Consider the following 23,284-nt stretch of genomic DNA (forward strand, 5'->3'; position numbering starts at 1 on the left):
TTCTTATTTTTGTTTTATTTAAAATGGATGGAAGATGACAAAACTTCAAGTTGTTAGTAGTAGTGCCTTGTGCATTTTTGGATTTATGCACACTATGTATGAAACAGCATAGAATTAGTTTAGTAAAAATATTTACAGTTACTGTGATTTTATATCTTTACCTCTGTGCCATTTCTGTTTCAGATTTAGACTATGTCTTTGCACACTTTAGTGGAATCTTTCTCACAAGTACCATATACTTTTTGATCTACTGTGCAGTCATGAAAAATAAACCTAAAGTTTACCCTGAAGCCATAATACCAGGTATAACTATTCAATAAAATAGGTATTAATTTAAAGTTACTTCCTGTAATAATTTCAACTGTACTACTATAATTATTCCAAATCATACTCTTGGGATTATAGTTAATCTTGGAAGTACGTTCTCTTGACTTTTGATATCTTTTGAAAGAGCACATGTGAAAAGGTTGGGAGATAATGAAAAATTGTGGTCCAATTTGAAATGTGATGTTGCATGTTAAAGATGTTCTGAAATTGAAACTTTGCCAGAACTGAGAACACATTGCCCAGAAAATTATAACAGAGACCTACATATTGTACTAACCTTTGAAAATTTTAGAACTTCTGTGGGGAAGGAGTGAGGAGAAAAAAATATATCCTCTTTGCGAAAGGCCAGATGGTGAAGCAGTGTCACTGCAAATGTAAGAAAAATAAACAGAAACTGAATCAACAGAAGTTGTAAATTCTGTAGTGGTGAGCACATTTGGATTACCTTTACTTTTCCAGAACTCAATATCTAAGCAGGATTTTTGTGACACCCATATAGTTTAAATAATCTTAAACCAAAAGACACTTTGACCTCAAACTCTTGTCTTGATATTAAATGATCAGTGATTAACTGATTTTTTTTTCTAATTTAATGCTATGAATAACACCCATTGAACAAAGCAAAATGAAAAATAAAAACCCAGGCTAAACATTTCCCAGACCCACATATGAATGCAAAACCACAATTTCCTAAACAGCAGTATAATAGTAAAGCAATTAATTACTCCATATGTGTGCTCTTTCACTTTGGTAATAATGCATTATTTTACTATGTTATTGCCATTTAGAAAAAAATATTTTGTTCACATAGGGCGTGGGGAGAGGTTCTCTGCCTGAATTTCTGTAAGTGTTCTTTGCTGTAAGTGTTAAGAGAACAAAAGTATAATAATTAAATCTGCCTGGGACAAAGACTAGAGTCTGACAGAATGATTCTTTTGATTTCAGCAGAAGTTCTTCTCTTTCCAGCCCAACCTATCAATATTTACTTTTGCTAGTAACATTAAGGCACATATTGTAATTCATATTTTGTCTTTATGTTGAGTAACAGAAATATTTAAGATACCAAATGTCACGATCAATATTAAATGCAAACATTGTATTATGAAAAATATTCTAAATACATTTACATCAGTCCTGACTGTTTCAGTCAAATCCTACTGTGGATCTTAGAAAATCTGCACAATGAGATCAATCCATATCTCTACCCAGGACTGGGCTAGCTGTGACAGACTGACAATATCCTCTAATATCCTGAACAAACCTTATGGAATTAAGATAAACTTAAATAAATAAAGTTAAACCTTTTTGAATTAGGTTTAATACCTTTGGGATATGATATATTAAAAATGTGATTCTGTATATGTTATTGTATGTACCTTCTCTAGTAGGGAGGGGGATGCTAATATACTTTCTCCATTATCAACCCTTTGAAGGAACCAACAGGCAGGAAAAAGGTTTTTGATTGATAGCCTGGTTTTAAACTGACTCAGGGCCTTCTTTCTGATCCAGCAAATGGACAGGACTCCTGGGTATTTGCTCTGAGCTGAAATTATAACCACAAGGAATCCCCTTGGGAGGCAGATTGAAGAACTGCTCTCTCCAGAATCCATGTTAGCATTGGTAAACTTATTAGCATGTGTGTGGGTTTTTATTGTTTTTAATATGTTTTCTCTGTAATGCTTTTTACCTTAAGAACAAAGTAAGTGTGCATAGAAAGTACTGTGCGGTACCCTGTAACTAACAATTACACCTGTTACCCATCTCTGAAGAGAAAGAAGCAGGTGTCCTGGGGCAGTCTGTCTGTGCTGGGAATAATAGAGTGTAGGCAGGGAACTGTGCCACCTGGAAATTCCCCAGTAGGAAGAGAGAGAGACACACACAGAGGTCCATCCAAGAGCAATGGTTGGGAAGCTGGAAGCCTGACAATGGGTGCTCTTGCTGTACTACTGAGGGGAAATACAGATGCAGTTTCCCTGAATTGTGACACCACCTAACTGCTCACCCATGAACACTCCCTGTGGAGTTACCATTCCATGGCCATTTCTCTTGAAAAGGATGATTTTATCCTGTAAGGTTAGATTTAGATAATCAATCGTCAACATACTATTCAGATTCTGTTTTACATTTGCACGCAGTAAATTGTGATGTATTGTACTGCCTGCAGTAGGTGGCCTATATTTTGTTGTAGATAGTTTTCTGATGGAAATTTGTTTTTTCTAGGATTTGTTGCTGGTGTACTTTGGGCAATAGCCAATTGTTGCTGGTTCATAGCTAATCACTACCTCAGTGCGGTGGTCAGCTTTCCAATAATTACTGCTGTGAGTACCTTTTTTAAAAACGTTGTTCATTGTGTCATTATTATTTAAAATGAGGGTTTTCTTTTCCCTTTTGGGGGATAATTTTGCAACTTTGAGGTGTCCAGTCTGTACAGCCAGTCTGTAAACTTTTCTTAGGACCCCTAGTTCTGTGTCTCCCCCGTTGCCTTTGGCTTTTAGGAACGTATGATTATGACAACATCTTGGGAGGCATCAAGGGTTGAACTAGTGGCCTCCAGAGCTAAAAGCAGTAGTAAATTTTTTAAGTAAGAGAGTCAATCTCTGTAATAGACCCTCATCCTCTGTAGATGAGGCACAGGGGGCGGAGGAGGAGACACTGATCAGTCAGTTACATGATTTCATCTTGGCAGTTACACTTTTCACTGTATTCCTCACAATTTGTGATATTTTCTGTCTTTAATATTTATTTTGCATAAAATTATGAATTCAGATACTAATCCTTTTGTGTGTTTTTAATACCTAAAACATGCTCTTTGTTAAAAAGATTAATGGTACTATTTGTGTAACTGAAATGAGCAGCAGTTGACCAATTTTGCCTGTTTTATTTATATATATGATACAGTACATATGAGCAGCTAGTTTTTTGTAGCTGGGTAAGTTTTATCCTCCACTAGATAAAGGGCCACTTTGCCAGGTACTCTGTGTCAGTGTAAGAGATGATGCAGCAAATGAGCTTATGCTGTTAATGTATGTTTCTTTTTGTATAGGGAAACTGTAGTCTTGGGTGTCAATCATGATTTTAGCTTCGGATGAGATGCACTTCTTTTAGTTTGAATCAGCCTCTCTACTCCATTTTAGAGGGGTTGACGTCTGGGTTTCCAGACAGCTCACTGTCCCACACTTGTTATTGACACTCTTTCCCCCTTTATTCACCTTGCATGTATTAAGTGTAACATGAGAACTCATTCATTGCTGTGTATTTTAAGGGACATCTTTTTGTTCATAGTATGATAATTTCTTGGTGTGTATTTAATAATTCTTTCCTTCAGGCAGTGGAAGTCATAATATAGCTTTCAGTGGGGAAAGAATGGTATTTCCAGGTGCTCTTCGTTATCACTAAGTTTGCTGTCAGCTAGGAAAACTGTAGTGTAACGTCATTGATAAATGGTAGTTTTATGACCTGTCCACCTGGCCTGACCCCTTGTGGATTATCCAGATTATTGCTAAATAAAAGAGGATGTATTTTTAGTCTTTCACTTTCATGACAAGTGTTTAAGGCAAACTTTGTTCAACTAAAAAAAACAACGAGGAATCCTTGTGGCACCTTAGAGACTAACAAATTTATTTGGGCATAAGCTTTCGTGGGCTCAAACCCACTTCATTGGATGCATGAAGTGAAAAATACAGGAGCAGGTATAAATACATGAAAGGATGGGGATTGCTTTACCAAGTGTGAGGTCAGTCTAACAAGATAAATCAATTAACAGCAAGATACCAAGGGAGGAAAAATAACTTTTGAAGTGGTAAAAGAGTGACTCATTACAGACAGTTGACAAGAAGGTGTGAGTAACAGTAGGGAGAAATTAGTATTGGGGAAATTAAGTTTAGATTTTGTAATGACTTAACCACTCCCAGTCTTTATTCAGGCCTAATCTGATGGTATCCAGTTTGCAAATTAATTCCAGTTCTGCAGCTTCACGTTGGAGTCTGTTTTTGAAGTATTTTTGTTGAAGAATTGCCACTTTTAGGTCTGTTATTGAGTGACCAGAGAAATTTGAAGTGTTCTCCTACTGGTTTTTGAATGTTATGACTCCTGATGTCAGATTTGTGTCCATTTATTCTTTTGCCTAGAGAATCATACCTGCTCCTGTATTTTTCACTTCATGCTTCCGATGAAGTGGGTTCTAGCCCACAAAAGTTTATGCCCAAATAAATGTGTTAGTCTCTAAGGCGCCACAAGGACTCCTCATTGTTTTTGCTGATACAGACTAACACGGCTACCACTCTGAAATCTTTGTTCAACTAGTTAGTTGTAATAATGAAGTAAGTATTAGGAAGAACCATGGTAACTGCTAAGATTGTGTGCAGAAGCCTGAGTAGCCTCCTCCAACCTGGACTGCAAAAGTAAATCTCACCTCAGATTTTCAAGTTGGAGAATGAATATAGAATATCAAGAATGAATATAGTGGCAGGTTCAAGAGTCAGTCTCTGCAGTCTAATTTAGCTCCAGATCATACCGTCTCCTCAGATTTCCTCCCCCTTTTCTTCCTCCTGCAGGATTTACTGACCTTTCCTTTGAAATCTTTACAACAGTGTTTGTTTTGTTTATGAGCATTTACAGTTGCATTACACAGGAAGAAAAGGTCTGAATTAAGTATTGAGAAAATTGCCCATTTTTAAGAAATGCTATATATATTAACAAAGCTAACTCTGTTCTTTAGGGCCCTGGCTTTGTAGCTGCTATGTGGGGAGTCCTGGTATTTAAAGAAATAAAGGTAAGTCCAACGGTGTCCTAACTTTTTACCTGTATCTGACTTCAAGAATTGCATGTGAAACCTGAGACTTGAGGATACATGGTACAATGCTGTCATCATGAGACTTCTGCACCTGTCACAAGATGGAGCTATAGGACCATTGTCATGCCAGAGTATTTTTGCTAAGAAAGACTGTGAGGAGCTTTCATTCTCTTTAGAAGAATTAAAACTTGAATTCCATATCTGTATATAAAGCAGTGAGATAGCATGAAGGACTTTTAGCAGGATCAGGAGGCAAGAGCCCAAGAACAAATGGATTATTTAAGAATATAACAAAAAGCCTTTTAGATATTAAACATGTTTTAGATTGACATGGACCAACGTACTATAACATGTTTTAGATTAATGGAGTACAATTTTTGGATGTCTGAAAGAAGATTTTGGAAGTCTCATGAGTAGACAATATACTTGGCTGTAATTTTAAAAATTATATACTTCAAAAGTTCTACATTTTGAAAGATTAAAAGGGGAATACTGCTAAAATTAGTCTCTGATGTTTAGAGAGAGTACTTAATTCTACCACTATAATTAGAGCTGGATGAAATATTTGTCATAAGATTCCCCTCCCCCCCAGTTGAACAGTTGCTTGCTTCTAGTTTTTGAAATTTACATAAAACTGAAGAGCTTTGATTTTTTTTTTTTTTTTTTGCGGGGGAGGGAGGAATTGAAAAGCCATTTTCATTTTAACAGTCACCCTTGTGAAATTTGAACAAACTTCTAAAGCTGGTGGTGCCACTGTCCCATGAGTCACATTGTCCTGTGGATTGGCACATAGACGCATATAAGGGATTATGCACCTAATTCCCAATTCTAAAAATGTTAAAATGTATTACTGGCACACAAAATTTTAAATTAGAGTGAATAAATGAAGACTCGGCACACCACTTCTGAAAGGTTGCCGACCCCTGGACTACAGGTACTCACATACTTAAACATGTGCTTACAGGTACATCCACACTGCAATAAAAACCTGCAGCCCAAAATCAGTTGGCCCAGACTCGCAGGGCTCAGGTGGTGAGGCTAAAAATTCCTTGGGCTAGCAGCCAGGCTTTGAAAGCCGCAGCCAGGCTTTGAAAGCCACCCCCTTGCAGTGTTTCAGAGCCCAGGCTCCAGACCAAGCCCGAACATCTACACTGCAATTTTTGAGCCCTGTGAACCCAAGTCCGCTGACCTGGGCCAGCCATGACCATGCCACAGGCCTTATATTGCCATGTGCATATATCCATAAGCACATGCTTAACTTTAAGTAAAGTTGGTAAATATCATTGTCTGAGCTATATATATGAGAAAAGTGAGGCTCAGGGAGGTTGGCTGACCCAACATCATACAGCAAGTCAGTGTCCAAACCAGGATTAGAACTCAAGTTGCCCAGTTAATTTGTAAGAATCTATTCAACTAATTTTGCCTCTTTTGCTGTTTGAGAATTGTCCTTGAGTAGAATGAAATTTCTCAAAAATATTCAAAGTTATTTGCTCATAGACTCATAGACTTTAAGGTCAGAAGGGACCATTATGATCATCTGGTCTGACCCCCTGCATGCTGCAGGCCATAAAACCGTCCCTACCCCTTCCCTGGACTCTGCTGTTGAAGTCCCCAATCCTGTTTTTAGTGACTGCAATCAGCAGAGACCCTCCTGCTAGAGATCCCTGCCCCATGCTGCGGAGGAAGGCGAAAAACCTCCAGAGGCTCAGCCAATCTGCCCTGGAGGAAAATTCCTTCCCGACCCCAAATGTGGCGATCAGTAAGACCCCGAGCATATAGGCAAGAGTCTCCAGCCCGACCCTGTTAGCCATTTGCTGAATAGTTTTTGTGGCTAATTCCCATATAAAAACATATATGGCTGTGTAGATTACTAACAATGAGCTGTTTTGTGAACAATCTTTATGAATCCAGGCCAGTTCCCTTTAAAGTCAACGGAAAGACTCCCATTAACTTTATAGGCGTTATTTAAGCAATGTTTGGCTGGGTTTGAATGGACACATCAATCAGGTTTGGTTCCCTGACTGGAAGACAGTAACTATTCTGTTATAAGCACTAATGTATGAATTTGGGATTCACTTTCTGAGAGTCTTCACTTAAAATTTGTTTCTGATAAATGCCATTTCAAAAAACTCACTTATTCATGAAATCTACTGTAAACAACCCAACTTCACCTTCATTTTACTCTCCCCTCTTTTTTTAAATGCTGCTTTATAAACAAGTGATATTACATTTTTCTTCTCTTTCTTTGACTATATAGGGATTGAAAAACTACCTGTTACTCTCCGTAGCATTTTGCGTCATTTTGGCTGGGTCACTCTCCACAGCGTTTTCTAAAATTTGAAGGGATTGCTTGGACCAGCAGATGGTGCTACTGGTTAATAAAAACACTCTAAGAAGACTGCAATCTGACATTTTCTGAGCTGATTAATAGATCTTCACTCTGACAAGAGACTGGCGAATATTCATAATTCAAGTTTTTTTATGCCAACTGAGAAAATTCAGCAGAAATTGTTTCAGGCCTGAAACAAGTAAAAGATAGCATGGAATATATATATATATTTTAATATATTGGAAGATGCCAGTGTTGTCTTTCTGGATGATTGTAGGAGCAAAAACTGGCCTTCAAAGGGTTTCAAATAATTTTTATAATTTTCTGTTATAGTGCATTGGTCTATAAACTATCATTGAATCAGGATAAGTTTTAATTCATCTTCGCAGGTTGGAGGATAAAGGGAATGTTAATTCTGGGTCTTAATATTTTACTTTGCAAGGCAGTACACTTTTAATATATTGTGTGTTCTGGTTTATTAGGGCTGATATGCAAAACAATTTGTCAACAAAGTAACCATAGCATCACTGAAGCAAGGTTTGTTGGGGAGGGAGGTTGTTTTGTATTGTTAAGACGTTATCTATTAACGTGTCAGTTTACATAAAAAAAATGTATCTGCTATTCACTTTATAGTTTTGAATGTAAAAGCTTTTTGTTGTTGTTGAAATAGTCAACAATGTTTATTGATGATCTTGTTTTGTTTAACTGAAAGAAGTAGTTTACAGTTCCATTTAAATTATGCAAATATTAGTACCTTGGACATCATTCTTGAAATATTTTCTAAAATCTACTCAGTTGAAGTAGAATTGTGAGGAACTATGCAAACAATTTATTCTGGAACTGGAGCAATACCTTCAGTGTAAGAAATGTAAGTTTGTTGCCAAATTACATATACAGTTAAACATTTGTTGACAGGCACCAACTATTGTGCATTTTCTGAATAGTCAGACTTTTTCATGCAGCACATTCCATATCAAAGCTGTGGCCGTCACAGTAACATTTTGTAATTGGTTATACTAAAAATTCATGGTAATTTCTATGTTGTCAAACAGGTTTTGCTAGAGTGCAAATTGCATGTGTTGTATTATGACTCGATTTGCATGTACAATTTCAAAATAGAGTGATTTCAGAGTAGCAGCCGTGTTAATCTGTATCTGCAAAAAGAACAGGAGTACTTGTGGCACCCTAGAGACTAACAAATTTATTTGAGCATAAGCTTTCGTGAGCTACAGCCCACTTCATCGGCTGCATAGAATGGAACATATAGTGAGGAGATATATATACATACAGAGAACATGAAAATGTGGGAGTTGCCCACTCTAAGAGGCTAGCTAATTAATCAATTAATTAATTAAGATGCGCTATTATCAGCAGGAGAGGAAAAAAAACCTTTTGTAGTGATAATAATAGAGTGAGACCCCCCCCCCCAATAACCAAACAATTGAAAGGAGCAAATGCTGCCTGAAAGGGCTTTGCTTCATGCAGAAGTTTCCAGGGACAGAGGGATGGAATCCACAGCCCCAACCTGCCAGACTACTCTGTAGCTGGGCTACAGCAACTAATCCAGACCCTAGGGAAGAGCAGCATGTGTGGGGTTTAAGGCTAAAAGTCATCAGGAAGTATGTGGAAGCGTATGATTGTATCTCCATTGCGCCCACAATTCCCTCCCCCCTTCCAATGATGTTGCAGAGATCTTCTCCGTGGCCTGTGGCAGGGATGTGTAGAATTATATTGTTCTAACCTCAGGCTTCAGGCAGCTTCCTGAGACCCTTAGGACTACAGCTGGTCAGAAAATAGGGTTTTTTTCCCCCTGTGGAAAATATATTTGGAAAAGGAATAAAGAACAGTTTGGGGATGAATTTGTTTTCCAGTGAAAAATCAAGAAATTGTGCAAGCGTGGATTCCTGAGCCACACTGCTGTCTGAATTTACTTAATGAACGGAACATATCTTCTGATTTTAAACAAAATTAAAGTGTATAATGTCTGTTTTCAAAGGGCACATGAATGCAAGACATGTCAAGATGAAAGTCTCATGCTTTTCTGTTCATCACTGTAGGCAGAACCTGCTGTGCAGGGTCTCTGCTATTTCTGCATTGCTGTCTGTTCATACAGCCACCCACATATAGTTTGACCCACACACAAAACTTTGCCTGAAGTGAGGCACCAAAATCCTAATATACACACCTAAATAAATGGTCTAAGATTTTCAGACATGCTGAGACTTTCCACTAAAACCAAGGAGAGTTGTATCTATGTGCTCAGCACATCTGAAAATGTGGCCACTTCTAGGTACCCAATGTAGGAGCCCAATAAATTTATATACGCTCTGACGTGTGGGTGGGTGGGTGTGGAGAGAGAGGTAGGTACCTAAACACCTACGAGGGGACAATCATTGAATGTCTGGCCCAGTCTTCCCCTGTCAGTCTCTAACCTCGTGCTTGCCCAGTTATTAATCCCAGCCTCACTCACAATGTTATGTCGCTAGGAACACACAACATTTCTAAACACTTCTACATTTAGAGCTTGTTTCATAGCAGTAATGAGCCAGTTCCTCAGCTGGTAGAAATCAGCAATGTTTCATTGATCTCAATGTCATACACAGGTTTAAGCCAGGTGAGGAACTGGCCCAATATTTCTTGCTGGCATTGGAAACAATAAACAGATATTAAAAACTAATAAACAGGACAGAGACACTTTGCTTATTAATCTTAGAAGTCACTGATGTAGAGTTATGTTTCCCCTAAAATAGAATTTACAGAACATTCAGTTCTTTGAACACTGAGTTGCCTCTGCTGACCACAATCTCCAGATACATCTTGCTTTCTGAACCAGACAGACAAGTAGGAATAAAGACCTTCTTGATCCTGTAGGTTCATCCTGGACCCTGCATAAGAGGCAGTGAATGACTGGGCAGCCCCAGGAAGGAATTGTGACTGTCACAATTTTGCCCCTACTCCCCTCTTGCTCCAGAGGGAAGGGAAGTAAGTAATTACAACCCTTAGCATGCATCTCACTTCACTCCTCGACAACTGTGAAGGGGGCGTAGTACAAAGTCAAATCTCTGCCCACACCCCATAGTGGCAGTATCTGGAGAATAGGAGTTGCCCTCCACACCACACCCAAGACCTGGGTTGATTGAGCAAGGAATAGGAGCACAATCTAGCCCTAAAAATAAGATTTATTAACTTTGATTATTTTGTAATTTAGCTCCTCTCTTTCCCTCAGCAATAGTCAGATTTCTCCTCCACTTCAGAATAGTTTATGTTCTCTCCGTTTATGTTTGGGATTCCTGGATGTACTTCCAATGTCAGTTATTGGAACTCAGGCATGGTGGTGATATTTTTCTGAAATGATTATAATGAAAGAAGAGAACAGCATTACAGAAGTTTGATTCGCAGACTGGATGGTTCAGAGAGAGGCTGTTTATTGCATTACCACCACTTCCAGGTAGCAGTTCTAATCTGACAGATTAGTAGTGACCCCAACTCTTTACCATGCAAGTGCCCCTCAGTAGCCTATGTGAAGTTAGTTGGAGGTTTTTCAGTCTGATTCCTAGTAAGTGGTCAGTCATAAGCCTCAGCAGAAAGCCCAAGGTCTGAATGGGTTTGGAGACTAAACTAATCTCATCTCTTTGGAGTAGAACCTGTAGGGCATGGTTGAGGGAGATTGGCAAACCATGAAGCGCCTTGTACTGACATGGCCTGTGTTTACCTGCTCTATTTCAAATTCCAGTCCATCTGCTGCATTTACAAATTAGCATGATTAAGGCAAATTGGAGGTATCCAGTGGTTATGCTATCTCTCATGCCCATTTCTCATAACAGTATGCCAGCCCTGACAAATGATTTACACAAAGAGTGAAGCTATTGGATACCTTTTTTTAAAAAACTACAACCATATGATTTTATTATTCAGAGCAAGCTGAAGAGGTTCTTTCTTTTTTATTTATTTATTTAAAGTCATTCCTCTCTCTCTATAGGGACTGTCTTAATTTTTTGCCTTGTACAGGGCCCACTACTTTCTTGGTGCTTGAATAGTGATGGAGGAATAAACTTGCATATTTTAAGGACTGGGCTTCTCTTAGATTTCTGGGGTTCTGCAAAATCTAATCTTTCATTTGAAAGAACAGTGGAAATTGCATGGAAGTGCAAACGGATGCACTGGTATCTTGTCAAGTCTGCAGCTAGTCAAATTTAAACAATGGTATGAAATGTGTGAATTCCCACACTTACCTCAGTGGGGCATTAACTGTGAATCCTAATTATAAACATTGAATTGTCAGTGTTACTATACATTTCCTTACTGATAAAATTATCAGAAACATCTAGCCAATGTGTTAAACTGGTCTATCTAGCTATACCTCTTGCAGCTTTACTTCCTAGGAAAAGTTTTTTCAGGATGATGGACCATCAGGATGAATGTTTTTAATATGTAAATAATCCAATTTTTGTTCACTTCATTCCAAGACACTTTAATCTTAAATTTCAAACACAAATTAAATTGGTATTTGCTATGCTCTCACTTTATACGTTGGACTAGCACAGAATGGTTTGTGGGTCTGTCGTATAATTTAGTATTTAAATTTAAGTGTCACTACTGGACTAAGGGTTAGTTCTTCAGCTGGCACAAATCAGTATGGGTCCATGGATATTCATTGGGCTGTGCTGATTTACACCAGGTGAAAATCTTGCCTTAAATATATTTAAGTGACTTGCTTGCTGTCCTACATTATATGTATACTTGATATTATAATATAAAAGAGTAGGATCCCGAAGAAATAATGTTGGGGGTTTTTTTGGGTGGGGGAAAAGGGAGAGAATATATCACTGCAGCTATTTTCAAAAATGTATTTGTCCATCAATTTGGGTTCACCTATCACTATCTTGCAGAATATATTCAACTTTATTTCTCTATTTCTGTCCACATTGGTCTTGGTGTGGCAATTCTTAGAAATACATGAAGTTTAAAATGAATGGCATATATACATTTGCAAAAACAAAAAGTGTTAACCCTGTAAGTGGGGGACTACCATCTTTGCTATTATTCTTAGCACCATGTAGATTTTCTTATGCTTGCCTGTTGCTTCTCCCTATATTATCTGGATATGGTCCTAGACCCTTCTGTCTTTTGACTATTCGATCAGTTCTGTAGGTTACACTTCCTTTTATAACCTAAGTTAACAAGATACTGATGCTGCCATCTGGAAAAAAAATCTCACTTTTTAACAATTCTGTTAAACTACTAGTGCTTTTTGTTTAATCAACGAAACTTTTTTTTTTTTTGCGCATCGGTAGGGAGGACATTTATATTTAAATCCTATTTCTAATATCTCCTTACAATTTTCTTGTTAATCCAGAATTAAAATTCAGAGTCCGACTTGAGCTTTTTTACAGATGTAAAAATGAAATGTCAACTGAAATTATGAATACCATCAATTGACTCAAATGTCAATGTTAATTGTTTTCAAAAGCAATTCAGTTTGAAGGTGCACTAGACAATTGCTGTGTGACAAATGGATTCCACTTTTTTTTAAATAAAATTAATACAATGATTGGTGGCTGATCAAAGTGTTGCAGTTGATTGTAAAAGTGTACTTATGTTAAACTGCAAAGTTGTTGTTTTTCGTGCTCTTCACAAAATGTGTATTGTTTTATACTAAATGTTAATGTAAAAACAATTTATTTAATGAAAGCGTACTGTGTACTACACCTTTGTAAAATTCTTATTTGGAGTGCACGTACCATCTTTGGTCTGAGTTTGTACAGTGTCAGGCATAATGGGGTCCTAGTCCATAACTAAGGCTCTGATCATATAAATAAGCAGTAGTATATTGTGTATAGCTACATGTGATTTAATGAATAAACTTCTAACCTTGCTGGGCCTCCATCTCCCCCTCTGTGAAATAGGAATATATTTACTGACTCGTTACCTAAATTATGCTTTGTAAAGTGCTACAAGTGTATAGAGGTAGGAGTAGCATGCAGGCATCCTGGCTCCCAGCTCTGTGATTGACCCACATCACTGCATGGCTTTTGAAGAGATGACAACATTTCAGTTAAGTTGAATTTTAGAAAAATGAAGCAGTTTTTACAGAATTATAACCGACAGGATCACTAACTAAACTAAAATATCATATTGCAAGAATGGCTGAATTGCCTTTGTCAAAAAGCCTAACCGACCAGCAATGAAGTGTTCCTGTCCATCCTCAAATTAAAATCAAGCTAAGTTGTAAAGTATCTAAAGTTCCCTTCCTAGTGAGTCAAATCTTTCCAAAAGCCATGCTTGATGGACATTTTGTACACTATTAATTCACAAATGAGATCTGTTTTAAATAGGTAAACTCTAAGAAGGCTATATACAACATTCTGACTCCAAAATGGCAAAATACTTTGTCTGATGTTTAACCAGGACTTGGGGTGAAATCCTGGCTCCATTGAAGTTAATGGCAAAACTCCCATTGATTTCGTGAGGGCCAGGATTGCACTCCTTCAGTGCAAGTATCTGTAATTCACGGTAGCCTGTAAAATGAGAGGGATCCCATAGACATGACACGGTCAGCATTGTCTAGCAAAGTGATTTCTCATTTGATGTGTTATATGGATATGATATATATAGGTCTATTTTCATAGCTTTATCACTCTACAATGATACTAAGTTTTTTGTTCTGGGAAGGCGTTATACCACCTTCCACTTTAATTGCAGCTCAACCCCAGAGTGGAATTCATGTAGCTGAACATGGTAAACACTGAAATAACAGACACTGATTTAGGCCCGCATAACCTCTTCCCATGTGCAATGTGTGTAGAGGGGAAAGAAAAGCAGGAATTCCACTTCAGTTCCCACAAAGCTGGGTGAAGAATAGGCACAACCAGAGATTAAAATAAAGAGAAACTGGGACGAATGCAACTCTCACTCCTTTCCCTGGCTTGGGTAAATAGCACTCTCCCATAGCCCCTCCACCTCACTGTCTAGCATGGAAAGAATTCCCTCTTCTCCTTCAACCTATTTTACCCTTGGAGAAAATATGGCAACTGTTCCCCTTGTTCCTCAGAAAGTTCCTGTGGGCTCCTGCATGAGCAACATGTGAAGGCCATGGGAAACACCTGTAAATATTTTATGAATATTATACATACACCTTTATTTGCTATCTGACTACCAGGGGTTAATTCCAGTAGGCGTTATTATGCATCTTTAGGAAAGGAGACAATAGCTTCATATTGTCCCTTTAAGTATTGGTGAATGGGGCAATGCAGGCATTAGTCCCTTTGAAGTTTACCGCTGACTGTGGAGATAGACTGCTTGGTAGGGGACCCTGGAGCTTGTACTTCAGGTAGGAAACTCAAACAAAGAACATTGGGACTGATAAACAGAGAGCCCCTGAAGAACAGGGGAAAGAGACAGAGGCTGCAGGGAAGAAGTCCCCAGATGTGGGGGTGCCGGGAAGAAGCTAGACCTATCTAAGTTTTAGGTAAGATAGATATGTGTGGAGACTGTTACGTTAAAATAGTCTCTTACTACACTTTGATCCTACTGTTAAGGTTAAGCTACACTTGGTTTTGAAAAGACTATTTTGAGTGACTGTATTCACCTACTGGTCACAGTTCCCAAAGGGAAGCTGGCTGTCATGAACCCCAGTTGGCCTTGCTGTGCCACAGCTGGTATAAAGGGTTTGTGGAAGATGGGCTGAAAGTGGGAGATTTGCATATTTCCATCCAGGACAGGTGGAGAAAAGAGGCCTGACTCCTAAGAGGGTGTATTTAACGAGAATGGAAGAGGGCTCAAAAACACAGGTACCCTTGAGCTTTGACATAGTGAATGGTTGGCGTTCTGCAAGATCAGAGTGAATGGAATCAGTGTCCTGCTGCACTACAATATATGGCAACATTCCCTACCAAGACTTCAGAATTGTCCTAGTTCATAGTGCTTCTTGCAGTACTGGCTAACTCCCACGCTAAACTTTTTCTTACTCTGTCACCACTGGGTCCCAACCCAAAGCATCACCCAAAGAGAGACATTTGAAAAGGGCAATGGGTTTTACAGGGGAAACATTTCTTTTTTAAAAATTAGGTGAACTGTGCTGCCAGTATGGGAGGGTCCCCTGGTGGACTAAATAATCCTGATTTCCAGGGAAATTCTGAAGACTGCGGCATGTCATTTCATGCATCTAGAGAGCTATGCCCCCACTGCTTTTGCAGGCCAGGAATGCCCTTCCCATCTGCCTGATGTGACAAGCTGACAGTGGGTTATAGTTTCCTAAGCACATTTTTTTTCCTCCCACAATTATTTTTTCTTCATGGGAGGGATGATTTTGCCTTAATCTTTATTCAAATAAAGATAATACTTTGCAAGCTACTTAAGGATTTAGTAGGTTCTGCCAAGCAGCTGGCAACTGTATGCCAATTGGCCTGTTCAGCATAAGTTCTTTGTTGCGCTCCAAAATTGGAGCATGTAAACAATGGATTTGTTTTACGGTATTTAAACTCAAGTGTTGGGATGCTGGTGGTGAATTTTAGCTGAAAACTCTATATTAAGCCTCGCCTTATACATAAGAAAAATTAGTGCAGAAGAAAAGCTTTATATGAGAACTTTCACAGATATTTGGCAGGCATGTTTTGAAGTCCCATTACAAAATGTGTGAAAAGTATCTTTTTCTGTTGCCTTTTAGGTAAGACTGGGAATTTAGTAGAAGTTTAACATTTTTCTGCTTTGGAGGACAGTTTTACATAGGGATTGATTTGATCAAGCTGTGCTTCGGTGTGCATTAAAATAATCTCTCCTTATAAACACCTGTCTGCTGCACAGGTTTTATGCTGGTGATTGAAGCTGCTCAAGATAGTGGTTTAGAATTTGATGGAGGCTTTTTGGTTGTTTGAGTTTTCATACATCAATGAGCTAGTTTGAAGTGATCCAGAGAAAAGCGTCCCCGTTCCCTGGAGGTCCTATGAGAAGTAGTATTACAAGCTTCTAGAACAAAGACTTTTACAGAACAGATATCAGAGTTCTATTCAAATTTAAGGCCCACTCCTGCACCATTGGAGTCAGTAAAAGCAGGATTGGGTCCTAATTAGAAACCAGTACACCAACTTTTTATTTCCTTAGAGCTAGACGATGGAATTTAGCCACACCCTTGAGTAAGGGATGGCATGTAACTTTGCCAGTCCTGGGTACATCTCTGGATGCAAGTAGGAAATAGTGAGCTGAAGCCCTCAAGGATTCTTCCTCCCTTATGACCAACCTGCTTTAACTACTATCATATGGGTGGGGACACAAAGGTGAAATGACTTGCTGCAAGTTAGCAGCAGGGCCAGGAGTAAAACCCTGGTCTCCTGAGCCCTAGTCCAGTGCCCTTATGTCCTAACCACTGGATATCACTGCCTCCTACTGTAAGCAGGGGGTAGGGGGAGAGGGTGCTTGTCCCCTCCTGGAGGCTAGTCCATATAATAGGCTTATGAATTTGCTCTTGCTTGGCAGCTGTGGGATTTAGTCCTATAACACAAGTGATGGAGGTTTAGGCTTTTAGCATTAAGATTCTGGATTCAAACCTCACTATTGGCCCAGATGAGGATGGTAGAACATGCAATAAACATGCTACTGATTCTGGTGCTATAGTGGCGAGTTGCTCTATATGTGGTACTCACTGCAGATGAAGAGGAGATAAACAGAGGACAAATTTCCTTAATGCTCTGGAACTTGCTGTCCAGGAGTAGATGCATAGGTTTTTTAAGTGAGAGACAAGGAAACATGGAGAACTTTTAAAAACTGCCAAACCAGACAAGTGGAAAGCATGACAATAACTAATTTTGAATTTATAAGTAGCCACAAAACTAGGAAAACTGTATATTCATATTCATAAATGGAACATCCATTTGAGAAATACCAGAAAACGTAGGCTATCACTCACAATGCAACAGCAGCACTTAAACAAGTTACTGCATGTTTTATCCTTTATGGTGAAAAATAACTAACCCTGTCCATAGTTTTAACAATTTCCATATCTCTTCACTGTAATCCTTATTTTGGCAGAGGGTTTGATATAGTGGCATCACTTAGAAGGTGGGGGGGGGTGCGGGAGAAAGGGGATTAACCCTCCAGCTTCTGGATCCTAGCAGTCAAATCTTCTCTTTCCCCTACAGATTATAAACTCTTGGGATAGGGTCGCTGTGGGGGTCAGGGGAGGAGGGGATGTTAGCACCCACAATGTGCTAAGCCTTATCAGAATACAAATAATTGACAGACAATTCAGATCCATATGCTCATGTTTTTAGTGATGTTTGGACCCTTTGAAGATTAAAATTACTAGAGCTCTTTTAGACAAATCGTGGTCACCTCTAATCCAACAACAAACATCTCCCTTTGCTTGGCTGAGGATATGCAATTCAAAACCAGCAGCTGGTCCATGCCCAACACAGATGGGATCTCTGCAGGAGACAATCATTGCCAGAGAAAGACCTAGTAAAATTAATTTAACTACAGTCATGCTTCTGTGATGAAAAGCCCCAACCAACCAGGCTCTGTGGGAGAAAACACCAAAGTAACTTTTAGCTAACTTGGTAAATTAATTTGTCCTTCTGTGGAATCCTCTTAGGAGCTAGACCTTCTGCCTCTACCCCCCCCCCCCTAAAAAAGTCTTTCTAAAAAGGTTAGCTTATACTTATTTCTATGCCTAATGTCCTTTAGTCTCCCATATTCAGGGAGAGAAAGCATGCAACTGCAGGGGTGCTGAAATCATTTTTATAGTGTGGGTGTGGAAAGTGGAAACCGGAAACCATGATTTGGTTATTACTACTTCAACCCAGGGGCCGTTACCGTACCCCTAGTTCCCACACCCTGTACATCTCTTCTGACACAAGTGGATAGCCAATATTCAGGGTGTTGCAGGTTGTTGCCATTAGGAGGAGAAGTTGATTATAGACCCAGATATTGCTTTAATGCAATCCTGTTTATCTACCAAGAACATACAAAGTCCTGCTTCCCTGAACACAGTAGGAAACAAATAGGAGACAGTTTCCTCACTCAACATTCCAAGCCTCTTTTTCCAGCCAGCACTCTACCCAAAAAGCGCTCTCTCACCTTTCTGTCAGGGTCACACAACAAGTGCTTCTCTGACTGCCATGAGCTTTCTGCTTCTGTGATGTTTCTGGCTGCATCTGCACTCCCTTTTCTGTCCCCTCCCCCCTACACATACCACTACCCACCCACCTCCAGTAAAAACAATATCCAGATTTCTGCATTTGCATTCAGCCCCCAGTGAAACCCCTTGACCCACAGAACTCAATTTCTGACCAGCCTTGCACGGGGCCTGGATTTGGGGTAGTGGCATCTATTGTTTCAGCTATCTTACTTCAAAAGGAGATTAACTATTTCTTTACATTTATCCCGAATGAAGGGCAGCTGTTATGCTCACCAGCTTCAACATTTTGCCCAAATTTCAGCACCAATACCTAAGATTAACTCAGTTTTCATTTTTCCTTGGTAGGTCACAATGAACTCACATAAACGCTGATAATAAAGTTTTTTTCTGGCAGCTGGAACTTTTTGAAGGAGGATAGAAATGATTTGTGATCTGACACTGAGCTCCTACAGTGCCACAAGATGGTAGCAGTATCCAAAAGCCATTATTTTTTTTAAAATGTAATTTACAGTTTAAAACGCATGCTGCATCCTGCTGATTGAGCTTTCAGAAAGCTGTGCTCCAGTACAACTTTCTTTCAAAGCGTGACAGATTAGCTTTAATTCCAAATGTGTTCACCTTCACGGTGACCACCTTAGTTGCTTGACTGGCAAATGGATTAATATGAAAGGACTTACTTATTTAAACTGGATTTTTTTTACCCTATTCTTCCCTGCTGCCCTAAATTAGGAGCCTATCCTTCCCTATAAGACACAAGATAATCCTGCAGAGAGGACTGGAAATTGAGAGTTTCAACTAACTCAATTAGCTGGTAATTTATCTGCCATTAAAATTGCATTTCTCAAGGAATCCATGAGTGCACCAAGGGGTGTCCATGTTGAGGCCTTGCATCCATTCTGCTTCATGGGTTCCCTGGAGTTCCTCAGCCACACAATTTCTAAAAAAAAAAAAATTATGCTGCTCAGGGCTCCCTAATCTACAACTGGTTCTCCAAAACCCGCTTATCAGAGAAGTTACATTGTCCATGTCTGAGGTAATTTTGTCCCATGGATTAGGGAGAATTCAGCACAGAATGGTTAAAGCCTCACAGATGGTCGTCTGTGTACTTGGAGGGGATGGAAAGAGAAAGCTGTTACCCCATAAAATAGCTTCTACAAAGTTGGAGGAAAAAAGACAGCATATCAAACTAATTTCTCCCTCATTCCTTGACCCTTCCTGCTTTTTGCCAGATCCATGGTTCCACTAGCTGAATCAGAGCATGGGCCTTTAGAATTCCTCCCCAGCTTTTGAAGAAGAAACAAACTTTTGCTATTGTTTCTACAAATGTAACATAGTCCTTTGAAATGTGAACACTGCAGGGTAAATGCAATCTGCAATTCCAAATATTTGAGCAATTGAATTTGCATTTCCCTACCATTACCAAATACTGTGTGTAGCCATATGTTTAACTCCTAACTTCAAACCTAATCCAATATGGTTTTATTAAGCATTTAGAAACCACTCTATTCATTGACCTGCTATGTCTCACAGTATGCAAGGATGAGACAGATCTGATGTCTGATCTTTTGTATATGATTTGATTGGTGCAGATGTAGAGCCATCTCTAAAGTACAATGTTTCCACTTCATTTTAATCAAGAGGTGTTTGGGGGCAAAATACATTTCATTAGCTAGTAGAACTGGTTAGCAACCAAGGACCAAGAAAGAGATGTGAGTAGACAGGGATATAGATGTCACTCTGCTAGAGATACATCAGGTACAGCAGTATCCTAGCCTTAGCTCTCCAACACTGGAGCATATTTTCTGCACCCACATCCCCTTGACTCAGGCTTTATACTCTTTTCCAGAATTTGGCCTTATGTTTTCCATTGGGTATACAAAAGGTACTTTGAATTTTGTGATTACTATTCGTCAGCCACACAAAACATGAGCAATAATCTTCTATTAATACCATTTGGTGGAGAAAAACTTCATCCTCCTTCCCTTGAAGTGGACATTTCACCTTAGTCACACCCTCAACCTTATTCTAGCGATATGACAACTTTCCTTCAATATTACTATCAGCCATCACCAATCACAAATGGAAATTTAATGGATTTCATATCATGACAGAGGTCTTTGTTAAGATAAACAGAATATGACTAAGGCTATTTAACAATCTGGTCTTTTGAACCCCTTAAATAAATAATCACTAAGCAGGTAGAGTATTTTGTAGCTCACCCCAATGAAAGTAATGCTTTGGGTTTTTTGACATTTCAGTTAAAAATACAAGCATTCAAACACTCCCTTACAAATCCGTTGTGTGTAGCCTTAAATTTTACCCATACCCTTAAACTTTGATCAAATCCCTTTTAACTACAGGATTTTCCTAGCCATTTTTCTCCTACTATTCCAGATAGATTTAAAGGGATCACATGTGACTGAAGGACAATTATTGAATATGGGGAATTTAACAATAATAATGTAGCTCTAATATACAACGAAGGGCTTGTCTAAACAAAGTCACTTCTATTCCAGAACAGAGTGTCCAGGGGAGTTAGTCCAGCATAATTATTCTACTATAGTTTGGATGATCCGTTTCCCCATGTTAAGCGCTTACTCTTAAGAAACTAAAACTGCTTTTCCTTTTTTAACTTCAGCTACATGTATAGTTCATTGGCTAATTATTTCATTATATATATATATATATACAGATTAAGTGCATGCTTAGATTAAATAAAGGAACTTTGACATTCTTCTAACAATTTATAATCTTGGTTTGTTTCCAAACAGTTTAAGTGCCTTGGAATACTGAATTACCGTGCTTTAAATTAGATTGTTGAATTCTTGTTTCAACATTACTTTAAAAAGTTGTATTAAATACTCTCAAGGTTACTAAAATAAAAATTAACCCAAGATTTTCTGAGAACTCAAAAGAAACCATTTTAATTTAATTATGTTTAAATTTTAAGGAACAGTGTTTTACTCCATAGGAGCACTCCTTGCATGGTCTGAGGCTTGCACAGCAGTATAGGAAGTGACAAGCAACAGACTGGAGCGCCCCAGATCTTTCCACATCCCTCCAAGCAGTCAGGAAAGAAGGGGACAGGAAAAACGTCCTTTGCCATCAAGAAAGAGGAATTGTGACAGTAAAAAAATAAATCACAGACTACTGATGGAGGGATATTCTGATATTGTGGAATTCAAGGAGGACTTTGGCCGTATTTTGGACACAGTGGAGTAGGCAAGGTAAGAAACAGTGAAGTAGGGTGAGTCTCTACAGTTTGAACTACAGCTCCAGACTTTGTGGCCAGCAACTCCAACAGACTCATTCTCTGTGGACCTTGCTCAGAGGGGGATGCATAATGCACACAGACCAGTGGGTTACACAAGAATACATAATTGAATTTTATAGAAGTACATTAATGTGTATTTCAGAACAGAGCCTCCAAATTCTTCGTGATCTGAGGAAGGAAGTTGAAAAATGCACTCAATTTTCCACCTCTCTCCTCCCCACACACACACACTTTCCTTAAGTTATATATGAAAATTTATCGTCAGTTTTGAAAGCCTGTTTCCTGCAGCTAGCTGGCTCTCATGCTATGCTAGCTCGTTTCTCCACCACTGCAAAGTCTTCCTATTGGCTGGTACATCTCTCACCTGGGTCTCGCTGCATATTCCTTGGTCTGCCTCCTCACTGCCCCCCACCACCTGTTTTCCCAACACCCTACTTGTTCTCTCCCTTCCTGACAAGCCCCCCATTTATTCTCCATCCTACTTCCCACTATTGCTTCTCACTACCATCTGGTTTCCTGTCCTCTAGTGCCTTCTTTCTCACCCTCTCCACCTTTGTGACTGCCACTGCTCACCCAACCACCAATCCTCCCAGCTATTTGCAGTATAAATTTCCCTCCTACCTACCCCTCATAATTCAACCATGAGGATGCTAACCAAGATCAAGACATTCTTTGGATCAGTCTGAGTAGAAGAAGCCACTTATCTCTCTTAGGAAAGGTAACATCTAGGTATCTCATACCCCTTAAGCAGACAAAACCTCACTGAAGTCCAACTTACAAGCAGCATCTATGTGTGATCCCTTCATACCACACAGTGCATCAGCTACCTTCCTTAGCAAATTATTCTATCATCTCAGTGGCCTCGCTATAAGAACTTTACCCTAACTTAAATACTTGCATTTCCTTTCAAGCTGTAAATCCTTGTTATACCAGACTTAAACATCTGCACAAAGCTAAGCCTCTTATGTTAACACAATTATGTTTGTGTGTATGCACACACACCCATTTCTCTCCCTTATATCTCATTTTTCATTCCCTCACATAAAGCAAATGTAGGTCTTTTACCATTGTTATTATTCTACATTTTTAACTGAAAGGTTTTATTGGCAATTACATATAACCCAGGATTCAGAATTTATCAGATATCTTTCATTTCTCTGTACAAACTCTCTTTAGAAGTAAACACAAGATGAGTAATACTATTATAAGTAGGCAGAAGCAATAGCACATCACCTTCTTGCAGAGGTGAGAAAATTAAGTGGCACGGAGGAGTTTAAAGCTGACAGTAAATATCGCCCTCATTGAGACTGGATAGCTAATCATTAAGATGTACTTGAAATATAAGAATCCAACTAACGTTGAAGGGAAATAAGAACATTGCAATCTGTATATTTTTATAACAGATCAAAAGATAATTTTAGCACCAATTAT

The 23,284-nt window shown here is 38.9% G+C and overlaps 1 protein-coding gene across 9 annotated transcripts in view; it reads left to right on the forward strand.

Moving 5' to 3' along the window:
- Positions 1 to 13,323, forward strand: part of TMEM144 (transmembrane protein 144) — a 32,339-nt gene extending 19,016 nt beyond the window's left edge. For all 9 annotated transcript variants that reach the window (XM_005299316.5, XM_005299315.5, XM_065597890.1 and 6 more), the window contains exons 9-12: positions 184 to 303; positions 2,548 to 2,645; positions 5,045 to 5,098; positions 7,377 to 13,323. In XM_005299316.5, the coding sequence (XP_005299373.2) occupies positions 184 to 303; positions 2,548 to 2,645; positions 5,045 to 5,098; positions 7,377 to 7,460 (356 nt within the window). In that variant the 3' untranslated portion in view covers positions 7,461 to 13,323. The remainder of the gene's footprint in view (positions 1 to 183; positions 304 to 2,547; positions 2,646 to 5,044; positions 5,099 to 7,376) is intronic.
- The last annotated feature ends 9,961 nt before the right edge of the window (positions 13,324 to 23,284 follow it).

This window comes from Chrysemys picta, chromosome 5 (genome assembly GCF_011386835.1).
Source record: "Chrysemys picta bellii isolate R12L10 chromosome 5, ASM1138683v2, whole genome shotgun sequence".
NCBI lineage: Eukaryota > Metazoa > Chordata > Testudines > Emydidae > Chrysemys > Chrysemys picta.